Genomic DNA, 27,321 nt, shown 5'->3' with positions numbered 1-27,321 from the left:
CAAAGAAAACTAAAAATGTTCGTGAAGAAGTTTGATAATTTTAGGTTTTATATGAGGCCGCTTTGTGAACTACAGCTCTTCGCTGCTCTAGACGCATATGATATACGTCACCACACCCGCCCTTGGAACTCGGCACAGAGATGGCGATCTCTCTGCCCCACTTCACCGCTTTTTCCAAGGGGAGGATAAAAGCATCGAAAGAGGTGAAAACCATTATAAATCGGGGCACGTGCAGAGTTTCAGTTATGCCGATGGGACAATTTTCGGTCTTCTCCACGCCAGTCGCAGGGAGCGTGACGTCACATACGAGCCGTGTAGTCTTTCTCGTTGTGTTTTCTCTACAGCCTTTATCTGAACAATTGCACAATAAACGGTCGAACTCTTTGCATGAAAAATTATCCTTTAAATCCACAAACAACATATGTGTAATCCAGGGCATATAAAGACCGGGACCAGAAAATAATTATTTTCTCTCCATTGACACCCATTCATATTTTTCGATCTCATAGGTCCCATGAGCCCTACCGGAAAGGGCGTGACTTCGCCACTCTATTGGCGTTTCAGTCAATAGGTTTAAAAAATACCTAAATGCATTACATTGCTGACTGGACGCAACATGAATGTCATGTATTTTAAATTGTATTAACATGAATTTCATATTTGAACTGGTATTACCATGAATTTCAAATATTCTTAACCATTTGTTTAAACAAGGTATATCAAAAATATTTTAGCAAGGTGCATTGTTAAACACACACACACACACACACACACACACACACACACACACACACACACACACACACACACACACACACACACACACACACACACACACACACACACACACAATATTGAATAGGAAATATTTGAGGTTCAACTCAATTAGTGTAAGAGAATATACATGTATATATAGATACTCACATTAATTGATATTCAATTATCCCTATTTTCTTTTAACTAGACAGAACCCATTTTCTAGACAAAGTACCAATCTGCGGTGTATAATAAAATAAAATAAAATATAAGCCCCGCCTCACGTGACGTGACGTCACCTAGACGCGTCTTTGTTGTTGTGCGACATAAAGGATCCGTGGATCCCGTACGTTGCCCGCCCCGAGATTTGATTAAAAACTCAATCAAAAGTCAAACCCCAACGCGATTTTACCCACTGAATCACTTTAAAAGAGGCCGTTGAGCAGAACCGGAGCGCCGCGGCCATGTCGTCCGCCGCCGAGTCGGTGGAGAACGCGTCGATCCTTTCGGAGAGCGTCTCCCACGACGGCAACCGGCTGTGGATCGGGAACCTGGACCCCAAGATCACCGAGTACCACCTGGTGAAGCTGCTGGAGCGCTTCGGCCAGGTGCAGCAGTTCGACTTCCTCTTCCACAAGTCGGGTCCCATGGAGGGCCAGCCGCGGGGCTACTGCTTCGTCAACTTCCACAGCCGCCCCGAGGCGGAGCGGGCCATCCGCTGCCTCAACGGGAAGCTGGCCCTCTCCAAGCGGCTGGTGGTCCGCTGGGCCCACGCCCAGAGGTTCGAGGGCTTCCGGACGGAGAAGAACACCATGCCGTCCAGCCTGGAGCCCGGGGGCAGCGGGCCGGCTGACGACGGAGCCATCTCCTCCGCCAACAACCACCTGAGCACCAGCGCCAAAATCCGCGCCATCGAGGCCAAGCTCCAGATGATGGAGGACCACCCCGACGAGGAGCCGCCCGGCCCGTCGCCCTACGTCTACAACAAGCCACCGGAGAGGAAGCGCTGGGAGCCTTACAACAAGAACGGGGGCCAGAGCCGGCCCTACCGCAAGTTCAGGAGATGACCCTTGACCCCTGGAGTTCACACCTGGACGTGGAAGCAGCGGCTAAGCCGCGGGACACCTGCGGTACAGACACAATCCACGTCGCTCTGGAGGAGGGTGGACATCTCCCAGGAGACGGACGGAATGATGGCTCACATGATTTAATTGTTATCCTATCGGGAGGCCGGCTTTTGTAGCGTCGTATTTGTGGTTGTTTTCCTTCTTGTGTCCGTGTGAGGTCTGCTGGCCTTGCTCAGGGATTCGAACTTTCAACCTTCCGGTCACACGAGGAGGGATGATCCGTGGTGTCGGTGATATCAGACTCTGGCCTGTTTGACATGTTTTTTTATTTAGCTGTGCAGACGTTCATATTCTCCTGTGCTTTTACCTTGAAATACATCGTGTTTTGACGTCTCCTCTGGTGCTCTTATTGTGGCTGTGTGATATCCTGGTAACGACCTAGCCTCTGACCTCTCAACCAGGTCCAAGTCGGTAGGGGTCTCACATGCTGGTTCTGTGAATAGTTGTGATGTGGATCAGACATTACGAGACGTTTGAAAGCTCCACTCTAGAGACGTCACAAATGGGAGTCTTAAGGGCGGTTCCAAAATAAAATGTATTATAATGTGCATGTTTCAATAAAATGGGTTAATAGAGTTTAACCACGAGATACAGGTCTCATAGGGACAGTAGACCCACCAGGTCCTGGTCTAAGAGGGGCCGTAGACCCACCTGGTCCTGGTCTAAGAAGGACAGTAGACCCACCAGGTCCTGGTCTAAGAGGGGTCGTAGTGAGACCTTCGACCAGGAGCAGCCTCTGAGGTTTGGGTGGGGGGGCACTGCCGGTTCGACCCAGGTTGGTCACCACATCTTCCGGGGATCATCGCCGCGGTAACCCAGTAGGTCATGGTCGAGATAACGATGAACACGTATTACAGCGCCACCTGCTGACCAACCACATCTCCTAGATCACGGCCTCGCCGGCCTTAGGCGCGGTGACCTGGTGAGGAGGCAGACGTAGGCCACCTCAGGGGTCTGTGGGACCCCGTTAACCCGGGAGCACATGTCCTGGCCCAACCAGGCTAATTCAATCTGGCCCCCCATAATCATCTTCCTGTATAATTGGCTGACTCATTAAGTCCCTCACTCTCCACCGCAAGCTGGTGTGTGGTGAGCGTTTTGGCGCAGATTGGCTGCCGTGCATCACCCAAGTGGGTGCTACACACTGGTATCGGTGAGTTAGGTTCCCCCCTTCACCGTAAGCCTCTTTGGGTCATTGAAAAGCGCTATATAAACATAATGAATTATTATTATTGTTATACCTCCTTCGCCTTGTGACGCTCTGAATCATGCTTTAGATTAGCTCTGAGACGTTCAGCAGAGCGGCTGCAGCTGAGAGAACCAGGCTAACTGTTTGACACCTTAAAGGTTGTATCAGCGATGCTAGGCCGAAACATAAATGATCACATTCAGATCTTTCCTCACGATCCGCTAGCTGCCCGCCCCATAAGCAGGCCGTCAAAAAAAACGCGTCTTTGTAGGCAGCGTATGCTCCGAAATCGCAGACATAAACAAATGGTACTACCAACCACTCAAAACTAAAATAATAGTATTCCAACCAATCAGAGTAGAATCTCAACATCCACTTAATGGAACACTGAGATCTGGTCCTTAATGCTGGTGGTTAGACTGTCGGCTCGGGCTGGGCGATTAATCAAACTTTGATCGCGATTTCGATTTTTGCATCAAACGATCACTAAAACTAATATAATCGAATTTTGGATACATATCTGTTCATTATTTTAGATTCGAACATTTCCTTTCAGACCATTTTGCGTATTTTTTTCAAACTCAAAAAAGTTTTCAAACTCCAAAAATAATCGTTTGAACAATCGTGATTTCAACATTGACCAAAATATTGATGATTCTGATTTTTTCCTTAAAGGGACACTGTGTAAAATTTACTCCCATCTAGTGGTACAATTGTATATTGCATTCAAACTAATAGTGCTCGTTAGTTCAAAAATTACGTATGTGCCAAGAAGCTGTGTCATGACATCCAATACTACCTCACCGAGTCATTCGAGTGATGAGGTTCGTTCTTTCAAACAAATTTCAAACTGCATTGAATCATTAGTGTAAGCTAATGATGTATGAGTAATTACTCCTCGAGCAAGATAGTGAATTATTTCAGTCATCATTCACGCTGGCTCAGAGTGAAAACGCGTTTGCATTTCCTGTACCACGTAGTGCTCTTTGTCCCTCTCGCCAGTTCATAGACTGGAAGAACATGGAAGCCTCCATGAAGCTTACCCGTCCTATGTAACTACATATTAATTATTCTTCACTCAGGAGGATAAGTGCGATTTTTGGCAGAGATAATTTTACACCAATGAGGACTTATTTATGAATGAATACGTTGATTTGAGGTAATAAATGACTTAAAATATTACACAGTGTCCCTTTAATCGAGCAGCCCTACCGTCAGCCCCTGGAGGCCGTCTCCCTGCCCCCCCCCCCTCCCCCACTTAGCTCTCGGCTCTAGCCGAGGACTTCAAAGCGTTAAAAACACGAACCACACAGTGTGTCATCATCAACAGGTTTATTAATATTATATTTATAGGGTAACGGGTCGGACCCCACAGGACGCCCGGACAGCTGCTGCCTGGAGGGAGGGTGGAGGAGAGGGGTGGAGCTCTAGGTGGGGCGCTCGCGGGGCCGGGTGACGTACTGCCACCACATGGGGGGCAGGTGTCCCTCCTGGCGGGCCGGGGGGAGGGCCTCGCTGAGGGGCCCGCCGGCCGGCGTCTCGGCCTGGAGCTGGGCCACCTGGGGAACGCCACACGGTTACCATGACGACAACCACAGCGTCACAGTTACCACGACCACAATAACACAACAACAATAAACAACATAGGCATAAGAGTCCCAGCCTGGAGCTGGATAGGTAGTAGTAGTAGTAGTAGTAGTTAGTAGTATTGATATGTAGTAGTACTATGGCGCATTTCCACCGCTGTACTTCTCCGTTGGGGTACTGAGACGCCTGAAAGGGTGCCAGCTAGTTAGAGCTACGCACGCCGTCCGTTGATTGGTCGACAGAAGGAATAATAACAAAACAAACGCAGTACCCGCAATGTATTTATGGACAAGGGTGAAAGTAGTAGTACCAGTATATGGTAGTACTTGTACTAGTGTGTAGTAGTACTAGTAGGTAGTAGTATTAGTCTGTAGTAGTACTAGTCTATGGTTGTAGTACTAATGTGTGGTAATACTAGTGTGTAGTAGTACTAGTGTGTAATAGTACTAGTGTGTAATAGTACTAGTGTGTAGTATTACTATAGCATGGTAGTACTAGTTCTAGTGTGTAGCAGTACTCGTGCGTAGTAATATTAGTGTGTATTAGTGTGTAGTATTACTAGTACTTGTGTGGTAGTACTAGTAGTACGTGTAGCAGTACCTCTCGGTCCCAGCTCTGCTCTCTGAGTTTCTTCCAGGTCTCTCTCTTGCTGAAGTAGTCCGGGTACTGGCTCTTCTCAGACGGGTGCCAGTGGTCCAGCAGCCACTCCGGGGCCTACAGGAAGTACACAGACACAACAGGAAGTAGAACGCCCAGAAACAGCAGGCGTCGGTCACGTGGGCACGGGGAGGGCCGTGATTGGCCGGTACCTTGTAGCACTCGTATCTCTCGTAGGACGTCCCGCCCGGGGAGTCGGGGAAGATGTAGGGCTGAGGGTGCTGATTGGTCCAGAGCTCCTCCTCTCCGGCCTTCAGCATGCGGGTGGCCTTCACCATGTCCTTCTCCCCCACGCCATCGTCGAACCGCTGCCGCAGCAGACAAGCGTAGAACCTGTACTTATCCCTAGAGACACACAGCGCGTTAGCACAGTTACCGCAACAACACACACCATTAACTTAACACACACATTCACACACACACACACACACACACACACACACACACACACACACACACCGTAACCACTCAAAATCACACCAGTAAGTTAACCAAACACACACACACTCAACAACACACACACACACACACACACACACACACACACACACACACACACACACACGTACCCCCCCCCCCCCCCCCCCACCAACACACACACCGTTAACCAACCCCACACACAGACAGGTACCCACACAAAAACACACCGGTAAGTTAACCACACACACCCTATTAACCAGACACACCGTTAACTTAACACACACCGTCAACTTAACCACAAACACACACACAGTTAACTTAACACACACACCCTTAACTTACCACTAGCATAACCAGTACCCCCTCTAACTATTAGATCAGACTACACAGTGAACACACACTAACACCACAACAAAACCACATCACAACACAACACCAGCACCTTTTAGCACTAAACTACCCGCAATCCCAATGGACAGAAAGACCGAGAGACAGAGACAGAGAGTGAGAGAGAGCACAGACTGGGCACTATATAAACTTGTCCACCAATGCACTCCTCTCCTATTTGGTCTGTAGAGTTAACCCTCTGTGGCTAGCGGTTAGCAGCTAGCTGCAAGCAAGGGCAACAGCTTCACAGGCAGGTCATTCCTCCTGTGTTGAGTTATATATATATATAATGTCTATTATATATTTTATATATTATATCGGTACTCCCCACCTGAATATGCACCATGATTCCAGGTGTCTGAGTGACTTCTTGTAGAGCCGCAGGACCTTCTGCTGGTGGGTGAGGTACGCCGCCATGTTGGCTGTCCGCTGTCACCTTCCCGCCGCGGAGCATTGTGGGGGACTTTCTACGGGGCGCTAAAGGCGCAAAATAAAAGCAGTCTGGATTTTTCTCCACTTAGTCGTTGTATTTGAAAGAACTGGGATACTAACCTATGAACGACATACATTCTAAGTTTCCATTACTATCTCAAGTTTCATATATAAATTATATTTTCTTATGAAGGAAACATAAGGACCAATCCGATATATTTCGGCATTCACATTTACTATGACAGTTAAGGTAATAGGAAACAGAAGAGCAGCTCTCACTATGGCGCTACACGCCTTCATCGGTGAGTACAACAGCCCTAACTAATAGAACTATTGAGAGATAATGTACTGTACTTATAGATAACTAGAACTTATGACAGAGAAAGTACGATACATGGTCTAGAACTAAGAGATAAAGTCCAATGCATCAGCAGAGATAACCAGTAGGACTAACATGTGGACTGGTCGCCGCTTCAGTAGTGCAGGTCTAGTGTTGGTTCATACCAGTATACTAGTTCAGTAGTGCAGGTCTAGTGTTGGTTCATACTAGTATACTAGTTCAGTAGTGCAGGTCTAGTGTTGGTTCATACCAGTATACTAGTTCAGTAGTGCAGGTCTAGTGTTGGTTCATACCAGTATACTAGTTCAGTAGTGCAGGTCTAGTGTTGGTTCATACCAGTATACTAGTTCAGTAGTGCAGGTCTAGTGTTGGTTCATACCAGTATACCAGTTCATTGCTGCAGGACTTTCAGAGCGGTTGATTGAATGGAGAACGTCTGCTCTCCTCAGACATCGGCGTCAACCTCACCGACCCCATGTTCCGAGGGCTCTACCGGGGCAAGCAGAAACACCCAGGTACACTGCGACGCCACCACGTCAACACCATGACGTCATACTACCCCGTCCTGATGATGTCATACACCATCCTGAGGATGTCATGACGTCATACAACCTGATGATTTCATGATCTCATACACCATCATCCTGATGATGTCATGCACCGTCCTGATTATTTCATGATCTCATACGCAATCCTGATGATGTCATACCATCCTGATGATGTCATATAGCCTCCTGATAATGTCATATATGCTGCATTCAAAACAGCTTGGAGGTTAGGAAGCTCTTGCTTGTCTTTATGTAAACCTTCCCTTCTTCCGAAATAGGAGTGTTCAGGAAACGCCCGTGACTTCGTGAGACTAGACTTCATAACGACAACAAGTATGGATGCCCCCAGGGACCTCTTTGCGCTTCTTTGCTGAATCAGATGAATCAGTTATTAGAACTGCCTGCGACGGTTGAACATGAATTTATCAGGCGATGTTAATAATTGTTGGCTATAATGTATTGTGATGCAAATGTTAGAATGGGTGTAAGCTTCGCCTCTTAGTGCTTGCTGCGAGTTCACTTTAGTCTATGTATGATATGGGCAGCCATTATCGTGACGTGATCTCGAAGAAATCGGGTAGCTTTACCTCCGTACGGAACTCGGAGCGAAAACACCGACCCAACAGAGTGTTCAAAGCACTTTCCTCTGAGCTTAAGGTCCGAACCTCCCGGAAACTCGTAGTGTTTTGAAGGCGGCAATAGCATCCTGTTGAAGTTCATGTAGCCTTCTGGTGATGTCATGATGTTGAACAGGTGGGAGGTAGTGGATGTTCTCCTCCTGTTAGATGACCTCACGTTTGTCTTCTCCTTCCAGATGACTTTGATCAGGTCATTGAGAGGGCAGTCGGCACAGGAGTACAGAAGGTACCTGAAGAAGCACACACACACACACACACACACACACACACACACACACACACACACACACACACACACACACACACACACACACACACACACACACACACACACACACGTATCACTAGTATGACATCAGACCGGATGTTCTCAGTTTTCATTTTCTCTTTTCAGTTCATAATTACAGGAGGAAGTCTAGAAGACAGCAAGGAAGCTCTGAAACTGGCCCAGACCAGAGGTAACCCCTGTCTGTGTTGAGGTTCTGTGGTTCTATGTGTTGATGTTCTGTGGTTCTATGGCGGTTCTCCATGTTGATGTTCTACGGTGGTTCTACGTATTGATGTTCTACGTGTTGATATTCTACAATGGTTCTCTGTGTTGATGTTCTACGGTGGTTCTCTGTGTTGATGTTCTACGGTGGTTCTCCGTGTTGATGTTCTACGGGGGTTCTCTGTGTTGATGTTCTACGGGGGTTCTCTGTGTTGATGTTCTACGTGTTGATGTTCTACGGTGGTTCTCCTTGTTGATGTTCTACGGGGGTTCTCCGTGTTGATGTTCTACGGTGGTTCTCCTTGTTGATGTTCTACGGTGGTTCTCCTTGTTGATGTTCTACGGTGGTTCTCCTTGTTGATGTTCTACGGGGGTTCTCCGTGTTGATGTTCTACGGTGGTTCTCCTTGTTGATGTTCTACGGTGGTTCTCCTTGTTGATGTTCTACGGTGGTTCTCCTTGTTGATGTTCTACGGTGGTTCTCCTTGTTGATGTTCTACGGTGGTTCTCCTTGTTGATGTTCTACGGTGGTTCTCCTTGTTGATGTTCTACGGTGGTTCTCCTTGTCGATGTTCTACGGGGGTTCTCCGTGTTGATGTTCTACGGTGGTTCTCCTTGTTGATGTTCTACGGTGGTTCTCCTTGTTGATGTTCTACGGGGGTTCTCCGTGTTGATGTTCTACGGGGGTTCTCTGTGTGGTTCTGGGTTCCAGAGGACCTGTTCAGCACGGTGGGCTGTCACCCCACCCGCTGCAGTGAGTTTGAGGCGCTGGGAGCAGACCAGTACCTCTCCGGCCTCACCCAGCTCGCCCAGCAGAACCCCGGCAAGGTGGTCGCCATCGGGGAGTGTGGACTGGGTAGGAGGTGTGTGTGTGTGTGTGTGTGTGTGTGTGTGTGTGTGTGTGTGTGTGTGTGTGTGTGTGTGTGTGTGTGTGTGTGTGTGTGTGTGTGTGTGTGTGTGTGTGTGTGTGTGTGTGTGTGTGTGTGTGTGTGTGTGTGTTCAAATCCCTCCTCTTGTATTTCAGATTTTGACCGGTTGGAGTTCTGCCCCAAAGAGACTCAGATCAGGTGAGACTCACCTGTTCGCTACAGGGAGTAGCTTACCTGTTGCTAACTCACCTGTACTGTGTTCCAATATCCATACTTCCATGAGTACACTTAAACCTAGTACACTATCCGCACTCACTAAGTGCGCTAATTTTCAGATGTCAGTGTTGTTCCAAATCGAGTACTCCGTGGTGCACTAACCGGAAATTACGATCACGACTGTCGCCGCGGCTCCTCCCCCGCAATAAACATCCCGCTTTGAACGGTGAACTCTTTACGCCTAGCAGCTATAAAAAGCTATAAAAGCTATAAAATGACTCTATTAATGCAGGCTATGAGGAAAATGCGCCGACTTTGGCTCAGCCTGGCTCCGCCCTCTTCCGCTACGTAGCTAAGATGGCTGCCGTTGAGTACGAAAAGTGTACATCGATCCACACTCGATCCGCGATTTGACCGTTTTGAGTACACCATCCGGGTCCTTTCAGTACACTTATTTTCGCCCGATCTGAATTGGAACACCCTACTTACTCAAACTAAGGCTAGTAAGTACGGATAGTATGGATATCGGAACAAAGCACTGTTCTCTACAGGGAGTAGCCTACCGGTTGCTAACTCACCTGTTCTTTATATCTAGCCTAAGGGGAAGACCCCGAAATGTGGTGTTCAAAACTATTTGGAAATTGGTTTAAATCTCTGATATCTTGAGTGATGACGTCTGCCAGGTACTTTGAGAAGCAGTTCGATGTGGCGGAGGAGACCAGATTACCCATGTTCCTCCACTGCCGGAACTCCCACAAGGACTTCCTGGGTGAGTCGCCATAGCAACCCTCTCTGTCCAATCAGTTGACGTGAAGTTGAATGTGTGTTTTGTTCCACAGACGTGATGAGGAGGAACAGAGAGCGCTGTGTGGGTGGAGTGGTAAGAGTCTGCATCATAATAACACCAGGCTGTAGTCCCCAGGCCTTCACAGTAAAAGTCCCTTTGGCTGCAGGCCTTCACAGCAAAGGTCCCTCTGGCTGCAGGCCTTCACAGTAAAGGTCCCTTTGGCTGCAGGCCTTCACAGCAAATGTCCCTCTTGCTGCAGACCTTCACATCAAAGGTCCCTCTGGCTGCAGGCCTTCACAGTAAAGGTCCCTCTGGCTGCAGGCCTTCAGAGTAATGGTCCCTCCGGCTGCAGGCCTTCACAGTGAAGGTCCCTCCGGCTGCAGGCCTTCGCAGTGAAGATCCCTCTGACTACAGGCCTTCACAGTAAAGGTCCCCCTGGCTGCAGGCCTTCACAGTAAAGGTCCCCCCGGCTGCAGGCCTTCACAGTAAAGGTCCCCCCGGCTGCAGGCCTTCACAGTAAAGGTCCCTCTGGCTGCAGGCCTTCACAGTAAAGGTCCCCCCGGCTGCAGGCCTTCACAGTAAAGGTCCCCCCGGCTGCAGGCCTTCAAAGTAAAGGTCCCTCTGGCTGCAGGCCTTCACAGTAAAGGTCCCCCCGGCTGCAGGGCTTCACAGTAAAGGTCCCCCCGGCTGCAGGCCTTCACAGTAAAGGTCCCTCTAGCTGCAGGCCTTCACAGTAAAGGTCCCTCTGGCTGCAGGTGCACTCGTTTGACGGGACGGCCCAGGACGCCGCGGCGCTGATGGACCTCAACCTCTACATCGGCATCAACGGCTGGTGAGGAAGTGATGTCACGTCCTCGGGCGACCAATCAGGTCACAGATAGGAAAAGATGTACTTCCTGTACTTATTATTAAAGTACATTTATTTGTTAAGTAGGAAAATATGAATGTATTTACGAAAATATGCCAAATGTATCTGATATGAGGAGCAGCATTGTAAATGTAGAGACATAAATGTGAACATTTTAGTTGATGGGGTCGCCTTCACAAAATCTGTCTACCTTTCTGTCTGTCTGTATACCTGTCTGTCTGCCTGTATACCTGTCTGTCTGTCTGAAGCTCCTTGAAGACGGAGGCCAATATTGAATCTATGAAGTCGATTCCTACAGATAGCCTGATGATTGAGACAGGTGGGCCTCACGCTGATAACCACTCCCTCTACCGCCTCTACTGCCCCTACCGCCTACCAGTGAATGAGGCATTGATGACATGGTGAATGAGGCTGCGGTGACATGGTGAATGAGGCCGTGGTGACATGGTGAATGAGGCTGTGATGACATGGTGAATGAGGCCGTGGTGACATGGTGAATGAGGCTGTGATGACATGGTGAATGAGGCTGTGATGACATGGTGAATGAGGCTGTGGTGAATGAGGCTGTGGTGACATGGTGAATGAGGCTGTGGTGAATGAGGCTGTGGTGACATGGTGAATGAGGCTGTGATGACATGGTGAATGAGGCTGTGGTGAATGAGGCTGTGGTGACATGGTGAATGAGGCTGTGATGACATGGTGAATGAGGCTGCGGTGACATGGTGAATGAGGCTGTGGTGACATGGTGAATGAGGCTGTGATGACATGGTGAATGAGGCTGTGATGACATGGTGAATGAGGCTGTGATGACATGGTGAATGAGGCTGCGGTGACATGGTGAATGAGGCTGTGGTGACATGGTGAATGAGGCTGTGATGACATGGTGAATGAGGCTGTGATGACATGGTGAATGAGGCTGTGGTGACATGGTGAATGAGGCTGTGGTGAATGAGGCTGTGGTGACATGGTGAATGAGGCTGTGGTGACGTGGTGAATGAGGCTGTGGTGACATGGTGAATGAGGCTGTGGTGACGTGGTGAATGAGGCTGTGGTGACGTGGTGAATGAGGCTGTGGTGACATGGTGAATGTGGCTGTGGTGACATGGTGAATGTGGCTGTGGTGACGTGGTGAATGAGGCTGTGGTGACATGGTGAATGAGGCTGTGGTGAATGTGGCTGTGGTGACATGGTGAATGTGGCTGTGGTGACATGGTGAATGCGTCCCCAGACGCCCCCTGGTGCGGGGTGAAGGCGTCCCACGCCGGCTCCAGGTTCGTCTCCACCACCTTCCCCACCAAGAAGAAGTGGGAGGAGCTCCACTGCCTGAAGGACCGCAACGAGCCCTGCCACATCATGTGAGCCCCGCCCCCCTTCAGACAGACGGGTGGTAACCAGTGATGGTCCCTTCAGACAGACGGGTGGTAACCAGTGATGGTCCCTTCAGACAGACGGGTGGTAACCAGTGATGGTCCCTTCAGACAGACGGGTGGTAACCAGTGATGGTCCCTTCAGACAGACGGGTGGTAACCAGTGATGGTCCCTTCAGACAGACGGGTGGTAACCAGTGATGGTCCCTTCAGACAGACGGGTGGTAACCAGTGATGGTCCCTTCAGACAGACGGGTGGTAACCAGTGATGGTCCCTTCAGACAGACGGGTGGTAACCAGTGATGGTCCCTTCAGACAGACGGGTGGTAACCAGTGATGGTCCCTTCAGACAGACGGGTGGTAACCAGTGATGGTCCCTTCAGACAGACGGGTGGTAACCAGTGATGGTCCCTTCAGACAGACGGGTGGTAACCCGACCGGTACCTTCAGATAACCGGTTTAGTCCGGTCTGTCTCCAGACAGGTTCAGACAGGTGTTAACCGGTTCGGCCTGGTCCGGTTCAGACAGGGGTTAACCGGTTCGGTTCGGTCCGGTCTGGTCCGGTTCAGACAGGGGTTAACCGGTCCGGTCTGGTCCGGTTCAGACAGGGGTTAACCGGTTCGGTTCGGTCCGGTCTGGTCCGGTTCAGACAGGGGTTAACCGGTCCGGTCTGGTCCGGTTCAGACAGGGGTTAACCGGTTCGATCCGGTCCGGCTCAGACAGGTGTTAACCGGTTCGATCCGGTCCGGCTCAGACAGGTGTTAACCGGTTCGGTCCGGTCTGTCTCCAGACAGGTGCTGGAGGTGATGGCGGCGGCCCGCGGGGAGGACGTGATGGAGATGTCCTCCACCATCTACAACAACACACTGAAGCTCTTCTTCAGCTGAAGGCTCTCGGCACGGCCGCAGGTCCCGGGTTCGATTCCCCCGGGCCGAGGAGGAGGGGCGTGCGTTCTGCAGGACCGGTGGAGCCGCGGCCGGAGCCCTCCAGAAGGCTTCAAGGACTGTTCATGTATCTCCATGTTGCATAACGCCCTTGTGAACCCGCTAAAACCGTGCTCTTATGTGCTCCACATCTTGGGTAAACAAGTTATCAACTAATGAATGGCGTGGTTGAGATCGAGCCTCAACGCATTGTGAACGAGTTGTTGTAAAGCCTAAAATGGTCCACGTTCATTTCTTTATTTTGTGCATACAAATAATAAAGTTTTACTCTTGACATATGTCCAGTATGTCTCCAGCACACACCACCCTCACGTGGCCCCTTGTACCTGGCCCCTGGGTCCACACCTCCAACGCTGCTGGAGGTGTGGAGCGTCACCGAGTCACGCGCCACACCTCCACCGCGTCAACACGTCACGTCCGGGCAACCCTGAGACCACTTCCGCGTTGCTCGCATAGCAACCACAGGAGATGGCGGACGGATAGTCCCCGCGTTCGTTACCGAGTGTTGCTCCCGACACCTGAAGACAGCCGGGATTAGACACCGCGTCCCCCGGGACGGAGCCGCTCCTCACCCCGCATGGCGGTCCCGCAGGCCCGGCTGAGCCACCGCCTCCTGGCCGGGCTGGACGTGGCTCTCCGGGTCCCCTGCGTCTTCATCATCGACGGCATCTTTAACTCTTCCTACGAGCCCTCCGGCTCGGGCTGGGCCGGCGCGGGAGGCCGGGTCCTACTCCGGGTCCTGGGTGAGACGCACTGCTAGCCTAGCTACCGGCGGCTAATGACAGCTAGCCTAGCTACCGGCGGCTAATGACAGCTAGCACCGGGACAGACTAGGGTAGCCTCTTAGCTGATCCATAGTGTAGTGAACAGGGCGGCTTCACCTGCTGAGGGTCCGTAGTGAACAGAGCGGCTTCACCTGGGGGTCAATAGTGAACTGACCGGCTTCACCTGGGGGTCAATATAGTGAACAGACCGGCTTTACCTGGTGGTCCGGAGTGAACAGAGCACCTTCACCGTCCATAGTGTACTTAACAGAGAGGGAAACTAGATGCTAACGCTACAAAGTACAAAACAACTGTACTCTATGCATTACTAAACTACACGAATACATACTAACCGTACTTAATACATAACTATTGTACCCGAATACATACCAACCGTACTTGATACATAACTATTGTACTCGAATACATACCAACCGTACTTAATACATACCTATTGTACTCGAATACATACCGACTTTACTCTATAAATAACTGGAACTTATACATAACTACTGTACTATACACATACCAACTGTACTCTATTCATAACTAAAGCACTCTATTCATAACTGCTGTACATAATACATAACTACTGTAATCTATCCGTAACTACTGCACTTTATAGATAACTACTGTACTTTATAGATAACTAAAGTATGCTATACATAACTACAGTACTCTATGCATAACTACTGTACTATAAACATAACTACTGTATTCTATACCAACTGTACTATCCATAACTACTGTACTCTATATAACTAGTGTACTCTATATTAACTGTACTTTATACATAACTACTGTGCTCTGTACTGTATACCAACTGTACTTTATACATCACTACTGTACTTACTTCCTAACGACAAACTGACGTGAGGTGTTTGGTTACAACTTTATTGCTCAGAACAACACGGCTGCTGCCTTTAAAAGTGTTAGCATGGCTGGAGCAGAGCCAGTGTTGAGTGAACGGCGTCATGCACCCGAGGCCGGGTCGTTAGACTTTGACCGGTGGGCCGAGGCTCCTACCTGCCCGGTCTGCGCAGCAGAGGCAGCAGAGGCAGCAGAGGCCAGAGCTCCCTGGTGCAGCGGCCCCAAGCGCTCAGACACAGTGGAGGAACCGGACACTAATGAACGAGAGAGAGGGAGGGGGCCAGAGCTGTGATACTCTGCTGGAGTAGAGGGCAGGCTGGGCCATACAGCCATGTTGTCATGGTGATCATTGACCACTGGGGAGTATCCATGGGTTCGATGGAGTCTGGGATTCATGACTGATTATGGGCAGGGTGGTCCAAGGGTTGAGCCCCAGCCGAAGGCTCTGAATTCACTGTCACTCACTACTTGTGGACCTGTATTCACTGTCACTCACTACTTGTGGACCTGTATTCACTGTCACTCGCTACTTGTGGACCTGAATTCACTGTCACTCACTACTTGTTGACCTGAATTCACTGTCACTCACTACTTGTGGACCTGAATTCACTGTCACTTACTACTTGTGGACCTGAATTCACTGTCACTCACTACTTGTGGACCTTAATTCACTGTCACTCGCTACTTGTGGACCTGTATTCACTGTCACTCGCTACTTGTGGACCTGAATTCACTGTCAGTGCCTTCGGAGGAAGGCCTCTGCTCATTACTAGTAGGAGCATGAATAGTATAGTAATACTAGATGAAAAGTATAGTCCCCTCCCTGCAGTGAAACATGAGGCTGCGGAGGCCTGACTCTGACCCGCGGCTGTGTGTGTGTCTCCAGGCGTGACTCTGACCCGCGGCGTGACTCTGACCCGCGGCTGTGTGTGTGTCTCCAGGCGTGACTCTGACCCGCGGCTGTGTGTGTGTCTCCAGGCGTGACTCTGACCCGCGGCGTGACTCTGACCCGCGGCTGTGTGTGTGTCTCCAGGTGTGACTCTGACCCGCGGCGTGACTGACCCGCGGCTGTGTGTGTGTCTCCAGGAGTGACTGACCCGCAGCGTGACTCTGACCCGCGGCGTGACTCTGACCCGCGGCGTGACTCTGACCCGCGGCTGTGTGTGTCTCCAGGCGTGACTGACCCGCGGCTGTGTGTGTGTCTCCAGGCGTGACTGACCCGCGGCTGTGTGTGTGTCTCCAGGCGTGCTGGCGGCCTGCGTGGTGCTGCTGCTCTCCCAGAAGGCCCTGTTCAAGTTCTACACGCTCTTCCTGGCGGCGGTGGTGGGCGCGGCCGGCGTGCTCATCAACTACCACGCCACGGCCCAGCGGGACGTCGTGTACGGCGCCTACCACAAGACGGCACTGGGCTTCAGGCTCCTCCCCCGCAGCGGCCCCACCCTCTGGCTGGGCGTGGCGGCCGTGCAGATGGCGCTGGGCGTGGGCTACATCTTCCTGCTGCGGCTGCAGTCGTCGCTGGCGGCGCTGGTGGTGGCGGCGCTGCTGGCCCCGCTGTGGGGGCTGGTGGTGGAGCTGCCGGGGGACGGGCGCCAGCTGCTGGCCCTGGGCTGTGGCGCGCTGCTGGGGCTGCAGCTGGCGGGCTGCCTGGCGCTGCGGCTGCCCTGGCTCTACTACTCGGGCCGCTACGTCTACCTGCTGCTGCGCCACATGTACCGCATCTACGGCCTGCAGCTGCTGCTGGAGGACACCTGGAAGAGGGTCCGGCTGCCCCACGTGCTGCGCCTCTTCTGGCTGAGCCGGCTGGCCGCCCAGGCCCTCATCCTGCTCTACGTGGTGCAGGCCGCCCGCAGGGAGGACGCCGCCCCGCCCGCCGCGCAGGTGAGCCCCGCCCCCTGTTCACAGGTGCGCCCCGCCCTCCTGCTCACAGGTGCGCCCCGCCCCCTGCTCACAGGTGAGCCCTGCCCCCCTTCTCACAGGTGAGCCCCGCCCCCTGTTCACAGATGAGCCCCGCCCCCTGTTCACAGGTGAGCCCCGCCCCCTGTTCACAGGTGAGCCCCGCCCCCTGCTCACAGGTGAGCCCCGCCCCCTGTTCACAGGTGAGCCCCGCCCCCCTGCTCACAGGTGAGCCCTGCCCCCCCCGCTTACAGGTTAGCCCCGCCCATTTCACTGGTGAGCCCCGCCCCCTGTTCACAGGTCAGCCCCGCCCCCCAACCCCCGTTCACAGGTGAGCCCTGCCCCCCTCGCTCACAGGTTAGCCCCGCCCATTTCACTGGTGAGCCCCGCCCCCCGCTCACAGGTGAGCCCTGCCCCCCCCCCCCGCTCACAGGTTAGCCCCGCCCATTTCACTGGTGAGCCCCGCCCCCCGCTCACAGGTGAACCCTTCCCCCTCAGAGCAGTGAGGTCATGTGACTCTGGGTTCCAGGGGCGGGTTCTGAGCGGAGAGTAACAGTAACCTGGTCTCTCTGAGGTCCTCATTAACCTGGTCTCTCTGAGGTCCTCAGTAGCCTGGTCTCTCTGAGGTCCTCAGTGACCTGGTGTCTCTCTGAGGTCCTCAGTGACCTGGTGTCTCTCTGAGGTCCTCAGTGACCTGGTGTCTCTCTGAGGTCCTCAGTAACCTGGTGTCTGGGTTAGAGGTCCTCATTAACCTGGTGTCTCTCTGAGGTCCTCGTTAACCTGGTGTCTGGGTTCCAGGGGGCGGTGCTTAGCGGAGAGGTGCTCTGGGAGGTCCTCAGTAACCTGGTCATCTCCGGCTGTGACTCCACCCTCACCGTCCTGGGGATGAGCGCCGTCATCTCCTCCCTCGCCCACTACCTGGGCCTCTGCATCCTGCTGTTCATAGGTACGCTGTCTGTCTGTCTGTCTGTCTGTCTGTCTGTCTGTCTGTCTGTCTGTCTGTCTGTCTGTCTGTCTGTCTGTCTGTGTGTGTGTGTGTGTGTCTGTCTGTCTGTCTCTCTCTAGAAGGGTCTTTGTAGAAGTGTATTTCTATAGAAGTGTAATGTATATAGTGGTGTATCTCTGTAGACAGGGGTGCACATAACTGGTGCGCATGCGCGGCCATAACCGGGGATGTGTAACGTCCTTGTGTCACTACAGCGCTTTTGCGTAACTTACTGGAGATCGGAAAAAAACGAAACAACAAAATACATTGAGCAGCTACTTGCGCGTTCGCCACCTGCAAAGAAAAGGCAAATGGAGCCGGAGCAGAATTATTATTATTTTTTGGACAAAGTGGCACCAAGATGTGCCGTGGCTCGAAACAAATGATAAGCGCAAGAAGTGCGCAAAATCAGCTGATCGCAACGTTCCTTTTGTCAGATAATCAAACGCTCCGTGGTCAAGCTGCTGCAGTTTGATAAAAAAAAAAAAGGTGACGCAAAAAACCTCTGTGGAACTGGGTACGTTTCACAAGATCCGATGTTACAATGTCCGAAGTGGAGCTATGTCAAACACCATCTCCTGGTACTCAACTGAGTAACTCTATAAAGAAGTTATGTGCACCCCTGTCTATCGAAGTGTCTATATAGAAGTGTATCTCTATTGAAGTTTATCTCTATAGAAGCCTAGAACTGTAGAAGTATGTATATAGAAGTGTAGTTCTGTAGAAGTATGTATATAGAAGTGTATTTCTGTAGAAATGTGTATACAGTATAGAAGTGTGTATCTGTAGAAGTGTATCTCTATAGAAGTGTGTATATAGAAGTGTATCTCAATAGAGTTGTATCCCTAGAAGTGTATCTCTATATTCTTGTGTCTCTATAGAGTTAAATGGAAGTTGTATCTCTAGAAGTGTATCTCTATAGAGTTGTATCTCGAGAAGTGTCTCTCTATAGAGTTGTATCTCGAGAAGTGTCTCTCTATAGAGTTGTATCTCTAGAAGTGTCTCTCTATAGAGTTGTATCGCTAGAAGTGTCTCTCTATATCTCTCTATGTGTCTGTCCCAGGCTCCACGGAGGAGGAGGATAAGCGTCTGGGCTTCGTGGCCCCGGTCCTGTTCTTCATCCTGGCCCTGCAGACCGGACTCAGCAGCCTGGACCCCGACGAGAGACTGGTACGCCCCCCTGGTCATCGTAGTCCTCCTGGTCTACCCCCTGACCTCCCTATGACCCCCCTATGACCCCCCTGGTCTACTGACCTGGTCCAGTCCTATAGTGTGTAGTACGACCAGTAACAGAGCTTTTGATTGGCCCAGGTGATGTAACCGAGCTTGTGATTGGCCCCGGGTGATGTAACGGAGCATATTATTGGCCCAGGTGCGTCAGAACAGGAACATGTGATGTAACAGAGCTTGTGATTGGCCCAGGTGATGTAACGTAGCTTGTTATTGGCCAAGGTGATGTAACGGAGCTTGTGATTGGCCCAGATGATGCAACGGAGCTTGTGATTGGCCCAGGTGATGTAACGGAGCTTGTGATTGGCCCAGGTGCTGTAACAGGGCTTGTGATTGGCCCAGGTGATGTAATGGGGCTTGTGATTGGCCCAGGTGATGTAACGGAGCTTGTGATTGGCCCAGGTGCTGTAACAGGGCTTGTGATTGGCCCAGGTGATGTAATGGGGCTTGTGATTGTCCCAGGTGATGTAACGGAGCTTATGATTGGCCCAGGTGCGTCTGAGCAGGAACATGTGTCTGCTGCTGACGGCCGTGCTGCACTTCATCCACGGCATGACGGAGCCGGTGCTGATGTCGCTGAGCGCCTCGCACACGCCGTCGCTGCGCCGCCACCTGCCCGTGCTGCTGGTCTCCCTCGCCCTCTTCCTGCTTCCTGTGGTGCTCAGCTACTTCCTGTGGAACCAGTACGCCCTCAACACCTGGCTGTTCGCCGTCACGGCCTTCTGCGTGGAGCTCTGCCTCAAGGTAAGGTCAGAGGTCAGTGGGTCAGAGGTCACGGCCTTCTGCGTGGAGCTCTGCCTCAAGGTAAGGTCAGGGGTCAGTGGGTCAGAGGTCACGGCCTTCTGCGTGGAGCTCTGCCTCAAGGTAAGGTCAGAGGTCAGTGGGTCAGAGGTCACGGCCTTCTGTGGGGAGCTCTGCCTCAAGGTAAGGTCAGAGGTCAGTGGGTCAGAGGTCACGGCCTTCTGCGTGGAGCTCTGCCTCAAGGTAAGGTCAGAGGTCAGTGGGTCAGAGGTCACGGCCTTCTGTGGGGAGCTCTGCCTCAAGGTAAGGTCAGAGGTCAGTGGGTCAGAGGTCACGGCCTTCTGCGTGGAGCTCTGCCTCAAGGTAAGGTCAGAGGTCAGTGGGTCAGAGGTCACGGCCTTCTGTGGGGAGCTCTGCCTCAAGGTAAGGTCAGAGGTCAGTGGGTCAGAGGTCACGGCCTTCTGCGTGGAGCTCTGCCTCAAGGTAAGGTCAGAGGTCAGTGGGTCAGAGGTCACGGCCTTCTGTGGGGAGCTCTGCCTTAAGGTAAGGTCAGGGGTCAGAGGGTCAGAGGTCACAGCCTCCTGTGTGGAGCTCTGCCTCCGACCCTCCCAATGCCACCCTGGCTCTGCCTCCATACACTACATTATCTACATAACTATATCCTACACCATGTACTGTACTGTTATCTGAACGCCCAAGTGCTCCTGACCGCCAGTCTCAAGGTGCCTCCTCTAGCCTGTGACCCCCCCCAGGGTGGGGTTGTCGGTGTATGAACCCCCCCCCCCCCCCCCCAGGTGGTGGGGTCCCCTCTGTGTGGTGTATTAACTAGGGATGTGAATAACTCAAAATTTACATGGTCGAATAATCGGTGGGTGGAATGACCGAATAATCGATTATTCGATGTGTGCCGACACTCACTAAGGCAGCCATGGATCATCGGCAAGAAATCACTGAAAATCTTAAACGCAAAACAACAACTACCTGCTAAGTAGTCCCAGTCAAATTGTCTGTTGTGAAAAATGCATTAAATTGTAATCAGGAAACACGATTTTATGCTATAGACCCTATAGTATCTGTGGTATAAAGGCTGGGACGAATTTTAAATGATAAATATGTACATTTTATGTTGAAAGTAATCCGAATCCCATTGAAACGAATGGTGCAGTGATTATCCTTCAAAACGAGAGCTGGTAAATGGTGAAAAATGCATTAAACTGTAATCAGACAATGCGGTTATAAGCTATAGACCCTAGAGTATCTAGTATACAGGCTGGGACGAATTTCAAATTATAAATATGTACAATGCATAACGTTGGCTCTCAGGCTCATAGCTGAGCGGACTAGAATACCTCCCGTTGCCAAGTCGTAGCTAAGGTCCGTCCTATTTACTGGAGGAGTGAACAACGTTTCCGTTGCATAAGAACCGTACGGGAGGGTAAATAATTAGTCAAACCCTCGGGCGTTACCAGGGAAACAAAGTTATGGCTTGACAATTTTTTTTATATTTGAACGCGAGAGAATGTTTACGGTCCAAATGTTAAAAATCGATGTTGACCGTCGGGAACGAATAATCGGATAAGGGAACATTCTGAGCCATCCCTGGTCTCAACCTCCGGGTGGCGCTCCGACGTGTCCCCAGGTGGTGGTGTCGGTGACGGTGTACGTGCTCTTCATGGCGGACGGCGTGTCCAGCGTGCTGTGGGAGGGGCTGGACGACTACGTGTACGGCGTGCGCTCGGCCGGCAGCGTGCTGGAGTTCCTGTTTGGCGTGGTGATGTTCGCCAACGGCGCCTACACCATGGTGTTCGAGAGCGGCAGCAAGATCCGCGCGTGCATGATGTGCCTCCACGCCTACTTCAACATCTACCTGCAGGCGCGCAACGGCTGGCGCACCTTCGTGCACCGCCGCTCGGCCGCGCAGAAGATCAACTCGCTGCCGGAGGCGCGGGGGCGCGCGCTGCGGGAGCTGGGCGACGTGTGCGCCATCTGCTACCAGGAGTTCAGCGGCGCCGCCCGCGTCACGCCCTGCCGCCACTACTTCCACGCGCCCTGCCTCCGCAAGTGGCTGTACATCCAGGACTCCTGCCCCATGTGCCACCAGCGCGTCTACGTGGAGGAGCCCGAGGCCCCGCCCCGCCCCTTCTCCGACCGCGACGCCGCCCCCGCCGCCGCCGCCGCCCTGGGCAGGCCCCGCCCCCCGGCCCCGCCCCCCCCGGGGGAGGAGCCCGGAGGGGGCGGGGCCGAGGAGCCGCAGGAGGAGATCGGGGACAACGACAGCATTGAGTACGACGAGGAGGAGTGGGGCGCGAGGAGCGGGGGCGGGGGGGCGCCCCAGGAGGAGCAGTACCTGGACGAGCAGGAGGAGTCGGACTGAGCCCCTCTGCTCCTGCTGAACTCTGAGCTTTGGTTCAGGAAACGTCAGGGATGTTTGATTAACTGACTCTCATCTTAAGGGCTTCGGAGGGTGGGTGTGTGTGTGTGTGTGTGCGCGTTCCCGTGCGTGCGTGCGTGAGATCCACTCATCAGTGTTCACTGAGTCCTGCTTGTGACTGGGAGCGGAGCGATAAATAGAATATATCATGGTTGGGCGATACAGACGGTACAATCTGTGAAACGCTAACTTGCTACCAAAAACTGAAAGCACCTACTGTTCAGAATAAGACTTTTATTTTTATTTAATTATTTGTATATATAGCGCAGTTGTTTTCTACCGCGTTCCCTTCCTAAAAGGGAAGGGTCTCTTATTTTGAAAGGATCAGCGAGCGCAGCGGAAGTATTACGGTAGTATTACGTTCTACAATATGACCATGGTTATTCCAAGCGTTGATTTGAGAAGCGTTAGCTTGGCTTGCTGAAGGGTGTGGATGAGGTTGAATGAGTGTACACTAAGGTATGGAGCCTTTTCTTCTTTGGAGGTGAAAGCTTTCACCGCACCTTTTTGTTTAAAGAGATTTATGTAAATAAAATCATCTTTGATATTGGCCTCTTTATCAACATGTCTTCCTTCAAACCTTGACTTGTTTCAGCCCCTTCTTGATTTCACATCAACACTGAGATACTATAAAGTAATATAACATAATGTGTATTCGTTTAAATAACTTGTTTTAACCACAAAGTTTATACTATGGCATCATGGGAAAATGTTGTTCGTAGTAGTTTAACCCTCGGGGCGGAGCCTCGTCTCACGTGATAGAGCAGCAGCCGAGCGGAGACCGGCGCGGCAGGTAGTGAAGGGACTCCGGGTCTAGATCAGAGTTTAACCCTATTGAGGAGCCGCAGACCTCCAGGACCGGCCCCCCCCAGGACCGGCCCCCCGCTGCCCAGCGTCTCCGCGGGGCTGAAGGTCAGATGTCGCGGCTGTCGCCCATGTTTGGAACTTTTCGACCTCGTTGGACGAGTTCGACTTTACCCCAAGACATTCCTGACACACTGAGACGTCGATCCAAGCGGACTGGACCTTATCTTACCTAACCCTTACCCTAACCCTTTCCTAACGCGGAGTAACTGCTGCTTGAATGCCCCATTAAGGGCAACAAACTTAAGACCGGTTTGGCGTCAGAGGGAAAAGGAACAGGACTGCGGTGAGTTCCCGGGTCCGGGACTCGGGAACACAATCGGGTTCCAACTTCGAACCTTTTTAATACCACCAGCGACCCGCCCAAGCCATGATAAAGCTCTGCCTACAGAGAGCTGCCCGACCGGCCGGCGCCCTCTGGACCCCGCTGACACCGGCCCTGGTCCTTGGGCTGACCCCGGGTCGGCCCCAGGTCGCGCCCCGACACATGCCCGTCCGTCTGATGGGGACGCACGGCAGGAAGGAGCCGAGGGAGACGCTCCGCTCCCCCGAGGCGGCCAAGGACTTCATCCACCGGCTCCTACCCGGCGAAAGGACCCGCTTGCTGCAGGCGCTGCAGAGCTTCGAGTCCCTGGCCATTGATCAAGGTGTGTGTATGTGTGTTTTAAAAAGTACCTTCCGGTAGTTTGTGTAACTACCGGCTGTGACCCACATTTCCCTGCTGCGTTCACGCCTTTTACACTTCCAAAACAGATGATGCTCCTACATTGTTTTACAAGGTAAAGTGCAGAAACATGTATTCGAAGGCACGGAAGTTGTTTATAACTACTCTATAAGTAGTTAAGGATTGTACTAGTGTGACGGAGTAGTTAAGGGTTGTTCTAGTAAGAGTAGTAAAGGGTTTTCTACTACTTTATATGTCCTAGTTAAGGGTTGTACTAGTGTGACTGAGTAGTTAAGGGTTGTTCTAGTTAAGGGTTGTACTAGTGTGACTGAGTTGTTAAGGGTTGTTATTCTAAGTAAGACTAGTAAAGGGTTGTTGTACAATGACTAACTACTTTATATGTCCTTGTTAAGGGTTGTACTAGTGTGACTGAGTAGTTAAGGGTTGTTCAAGTTAAGGGTTGTGTGACTGACTAGTTAAGGGTTATACTAGTGTGACTGAGTTGTTAAGGGTTCTAGTTAAGGGTTGAACTAGTACGACTGGGTAGTTAAGGGTTGTTCTAGTTAGGGGTTGTACGATTAGTTATCATCACATGAGGCTGGTTAAATGTGTTCTGATTTGTTCTGTCTAGCAAACCAAGAAGCACCTCAACTAACCGGGGCGCAGATCAGATACGGTGAGCGCACGCACACACACACACACACACACACACACACACACACACACACACACACACACACACACACACACACACAGTGCTGTGATGACGTCATGTTGTGTTTACAGTGCTGCTCCACAACGCCATCCCATTCGTTGGATTTGGTTTCCTTGACAACGCCATCATGATCGCAGCAGTAAGATGATGTCACGATGAGGTCACACATTTCCCTCCAGCCGTTACCATGACCTCACCGCCTGTTGTTGTTGGTTGCCTAGGGAACGCAGATTGAGCTGTCGATCGGGGTGACGCTCGGGATCTCCACCATGGCCGGTGAGACCGTCGCACCTCCTCCTCACACACCACCTCCTCCTCACACACCACCTCCTCCTCACACCTCCTCCTCCTTCTCTTCCTCCTCCTCCTGCTCCTCCTCCTTCTCTTCCTCCTCCTCCTGCACCTCCTCCTCACACACCTCCTCCTCCTCCTCCTTCTCTTCCTCCTCCTCCTCCTCCTCACACTCCTCCTCACACACCTCCTCCTCATATTGGATAGAACTTATTGGTCATTATCTCCTGGCTTTAGTGAGCAGGCTGCACCATAACACCGCAGGAAACGGTTTTAAAGGTCCAGGTGGACAGTAGAGGAGATAGGGGGGCACCAGATCACAGAGCTCACGGTTCGGATCGGGTCACGGTTTTTGAGTCACAGGCCGGATAATTTTCAGATCAACAACAATAAAGATAACAATACAAATGTGACTTGAAATAAAATCGCCAAATGTGTCAAAATAAAGTGAAAAATTTGGTTATAATCTTTCTTTAAGCATAGTAAATATTCAAAAATATTGCTTGTGTCCACATAAAATAAAAATTAACTCCTTGAGGTAATCTTTTTAGATTATTTTTTTTTTTTAGAACAATTTAAAACAATATAAAGTGCAATCTGAGGCATTATTCCTTCTTCTTTTAAACTTGGATAGTAAATAAAATAAAAAAACGGTGTCCAAAGGAAGCACAGCAGACCTGGATTTACAACTTTAAATTCAGGATGTGTGCATTGGGGAGAGTAGAGTCTACACTCTCTTATTTTATTTACTAGGCAATGCACACATCCTCATCTTCTTTTATTTCAAGTATTGTAGCGAAATACAGTTTCTGTCGGGCATTTTTTAAATCCATTGATTTCTGTTGAGACTCATTACTCGTTGACCGGAAACGGAAAGGGGGCCAGTTGTAGTCTTTTCGCTCGGTTCTAGCCCTACTGTTGATACGGAGAACCGGGCGAAAAGACTACAACCAAACACACGAGATAGAGATACAGTACGGTATATACTGTGGTGCCCTGGTCCTGACCCCCCCCCCCCCCCGTCCGGTGTCCCAGCGGCGGCCCTGGGGAACCTGGTCTCGGACCTGGCGGGGCTGGGCCTGGCGGGCTACGTGGAGGCCCTGGCGCTGCGGCTGGGCATGCAGGTCCCCGACCTGTCGGCCAAGCAGCTGGACCTGTGGCAGACCAGGCTGAGCTCCCACATGGTGAGGCGCCCGTCATCCCCCTCTCACCCGTCTCCCCCCTCTCACCCCCCCCCGTCTCCCCCCCTCTCACCCGTCTCCCCCCTCTCACCCCCCCCGTCTCCCCCCTCTCCCCCCTCTCACCCCCCCCCGTCTCCCCCCTCTCACCCGTCTCCCCCCTCTCACCCCCCCCCCCCGTCTCCCCCCTCACACCCCCCTCTCACCCTGTCTCCCCCCTCTCACCCCCCCCCCCGTCTCCCCCCTCACACCCCCCTCTCACCCTCTCTCCCCCCTCTCCCCCCCCCCGTCTCCCCCCTCTCACCCGTCTCCCCCCTCTCACCCCCCCCCGTCTCCCCCCTCAACCCCCTGTCTCACCCCTCTCAACCGTCTCCCCCCTCACACCCCCGTCTCCCCCCTCTCACCCTGTCACCCCCCTCTCGCCCTGTCTCCCCCCCCTGTCTCCCCCTCTCACCCCCCTGTCTCCCTGTCTCACCCTTCTGTCTCCCCCCTCTCACCCCCCTGTCTCCCCCTCTCATCCCCCCTGTCTCCCTCTCTCACACCCCTGTGTCCCCCCTCCGTCTCCCTGTCTCCCCCCCCCCCCGTCTCCCCCTCTTGCCCCCATGTCTCCCCCCTCTCTCTCCCCCCCCCGTCTCCCCCTCTCCCCCCTCTCTCACCCCCCTGTCTCCCCTCTCTCTCACCCCCCTGTCTCCCCTCTCACCCCCCTGTCTCCCTGCCCCCCCCAGGGTAAGGCCATCGGGATCACCATCGGTTGTATCCTGGGGATGTTCCCCCTCTTCTTCCTCGGTGACGACGATGAGAAGAAGAAAGCCAAAGAAACGCCCCAGCCCTGACAGACGCACACACTACACTACACACCAGCAACACAAAACCAGCAACACAACACCGGCAACACACTCCTGACACACAAAGACCGTCCTCAGCTGATTCTGTCGCTGTGGTCTGAAGTAGACCCCCCCCCCCCCCCCCCCCAGTGGTCTGAAGGCGATCACCCCCCCCCCCCCCCCCCCTAGTGGTCTGAAGGAGACCGACCCCCCCCCCCCCCCCCCCCCCCCCCCCCCCTAGTGGTCTGAA

At 52.1% G+C, this 27,321-nt stretch overlaps 5 protein-coding genes across 8 annotated transcripts; 4 read left to right on the top strand and 1 right to left on the bottom strand.

The window, feature by feature from the left end:
• Positions 1–1,043: 1,043 nt before the first annotated feature.
• rbm18 (RNA binding motif protein 18) lies at positions 1,044–2,216 on the top strand. The gene has a single exon (XM_060044031.1). It carries the CDS (start codon positions 1,221–1,223, stop codon positions 1,821–1,823), a length of 603 nt encoding a protein of 200 aa, XP_059900014.1. The 5' UTR covers positions 1,044–1,220; the 3' UTR covers positions 1,824–2,216.
• Positions 2,217–4,389: 2,173 nt separating this feature from the next.
• On the bottom strand, positions 4,390–6,607 carry ndufb9 (NADH:ubiquinone oxidoreductase subunit B9). Its single transcript, XM_060044034.1, has 4 exons — positions 6,455–6,607; positions 5,469–5,661; positions 5,260–5,373; positions 4,390–4,631 (listed from the first exon to the last, which is right to left on the bottom strand). The coding sequence occupies exons 1-4, from the start codon at positions 6,538–6,540 to the stop codon at positions 4,500–4,502; spliced, it is 525 nt and encodes a 174-aa protein (XP_059900017.1). The 5' UTR covers positions 6,541–6,607; the 3' UTR covers positions 4,390–4,499.
• A 36-nt stretch (positions 6,608–6,643) lies between these two features.
• Positions 6,644–13,893, top strand: tatdn1 (TatD DNase domain containing 1). 3 transcript variants are annotated; one of them, XM_060043984.1, is made up of 12 exons: positions 6,644–6,857; positions 7,345–7,410; positions 8,258–8,307; positions 8,476–8,539; positions 9,283–9,426; positions 9,595–9,637; positions 10,339–10,424; positions 10,495–10,535; positions 11,198–11,274; positions 11,559–11,629; positions 12,539–12,665; positions 13,468–13,893. In XM_060043984.1, exons 1-12 carry the CDS (start codon positions 6,794–6,796, stop codon positions 13,562–13,564), a joined length of 930 nt encoding a protein of 309 aa, XP_059899967.1. In that variant the 5' UTR covers positions 6,644–6,793; the 3' UTR covers positions 13,565–13,893. The 3 variants fall into 3 exon arrangements, with proteins under 3 accessions (XP_059899967.1, XP_059899968.1, XP_059899969.1); XM_060043985.1 differs by lacking the exons at positions 6,644–6,857; positions 7,345–7,410 and adding an exon at positions 7,442–7,776; XM_060043986.1 differs by lacking the exons at positions 6,644–6,857; positions 7,345–7,410; positions 8,258–8,307; positions 8,476–8,539 and having other exon boundaries at positions 9,364–9,433.
• A 132-nt stretch (positions 13,894–14,025) lies between these two features.
• rnf139 (ring finger protein 139) lies at positions 14,026–23,094 on the top strand. 2 transcript variants are annotated; one of them, XM_060043833.1, is made up of 7 exons: positions 14,026–14,364; positions 16,499–17,133; positions 17,947–18,094; positions 19,197–19,303; positions 19,856–20,074; positions 20,255–20,287; positions 21,744–23,094. In XM_060043833.1, exons 1-7 carry the CDS (start codon positions 14,199–14,201, stop codon positions 22,476–22,478), a joined length of 2,043 nt encoding a protein of 680 aa, XP_059899816.1. In that variant the 5' UTR covers positions 14,026–14,198; the 3' UTR covers positions 22,479–23,094. The 2 variants fall into 2 exon arrangements, with proteins under 2 accessions (XP_059899816.1, XP_059899815.1); XM_060043832.1 differs by lacking the exon at positions 20,255–20,287 and having other exon boundaries at positions 19,856–20,107.
• Positions 23,095–23,227: 133 nt separating this feature from the next.
• Positions 23,228–27,252, top strand: tmem65 (transmembrane protein 65). The gene is made up of 6 exons (XM_060044010.1): positions 23,228–24,046; positions 24,695–24,739; positions 24,850–24,917; positions 25,000–25,054; positions 26,105–26,253; positions 26,973–27,252. Exons 1-6 carry the CDS (start codon positions 23,770–23,772, stop codon positions 27,078–27,080), a joined length of 702 nt encoding a protein of 233 aa, XP_059899993.1. The 5' UTR covers positions 23,228–23,769; the 3' UTR covers positions 27,081–27,252.
• The last annotated feature ends 69 nt before the right edge of the window (positions 27,253–27,321 follow it).

The sequence above is a fragment of the Gadus macrocephalus genome, chromosome 22 (assembly GCF_031168955.1).
Source record: "Gadus macrocephalus chromosome 22, ASM3116895v1".
Lineage (NCBI taxonomy): Eukaryota > Metazoa > Chordata > Actinopteri > Gadiformes > Gadidae > Gadus > Gadus macrocephalus.
This window is presented reverse-complemented; position numbering and strand designations above follow the sequence as displayed.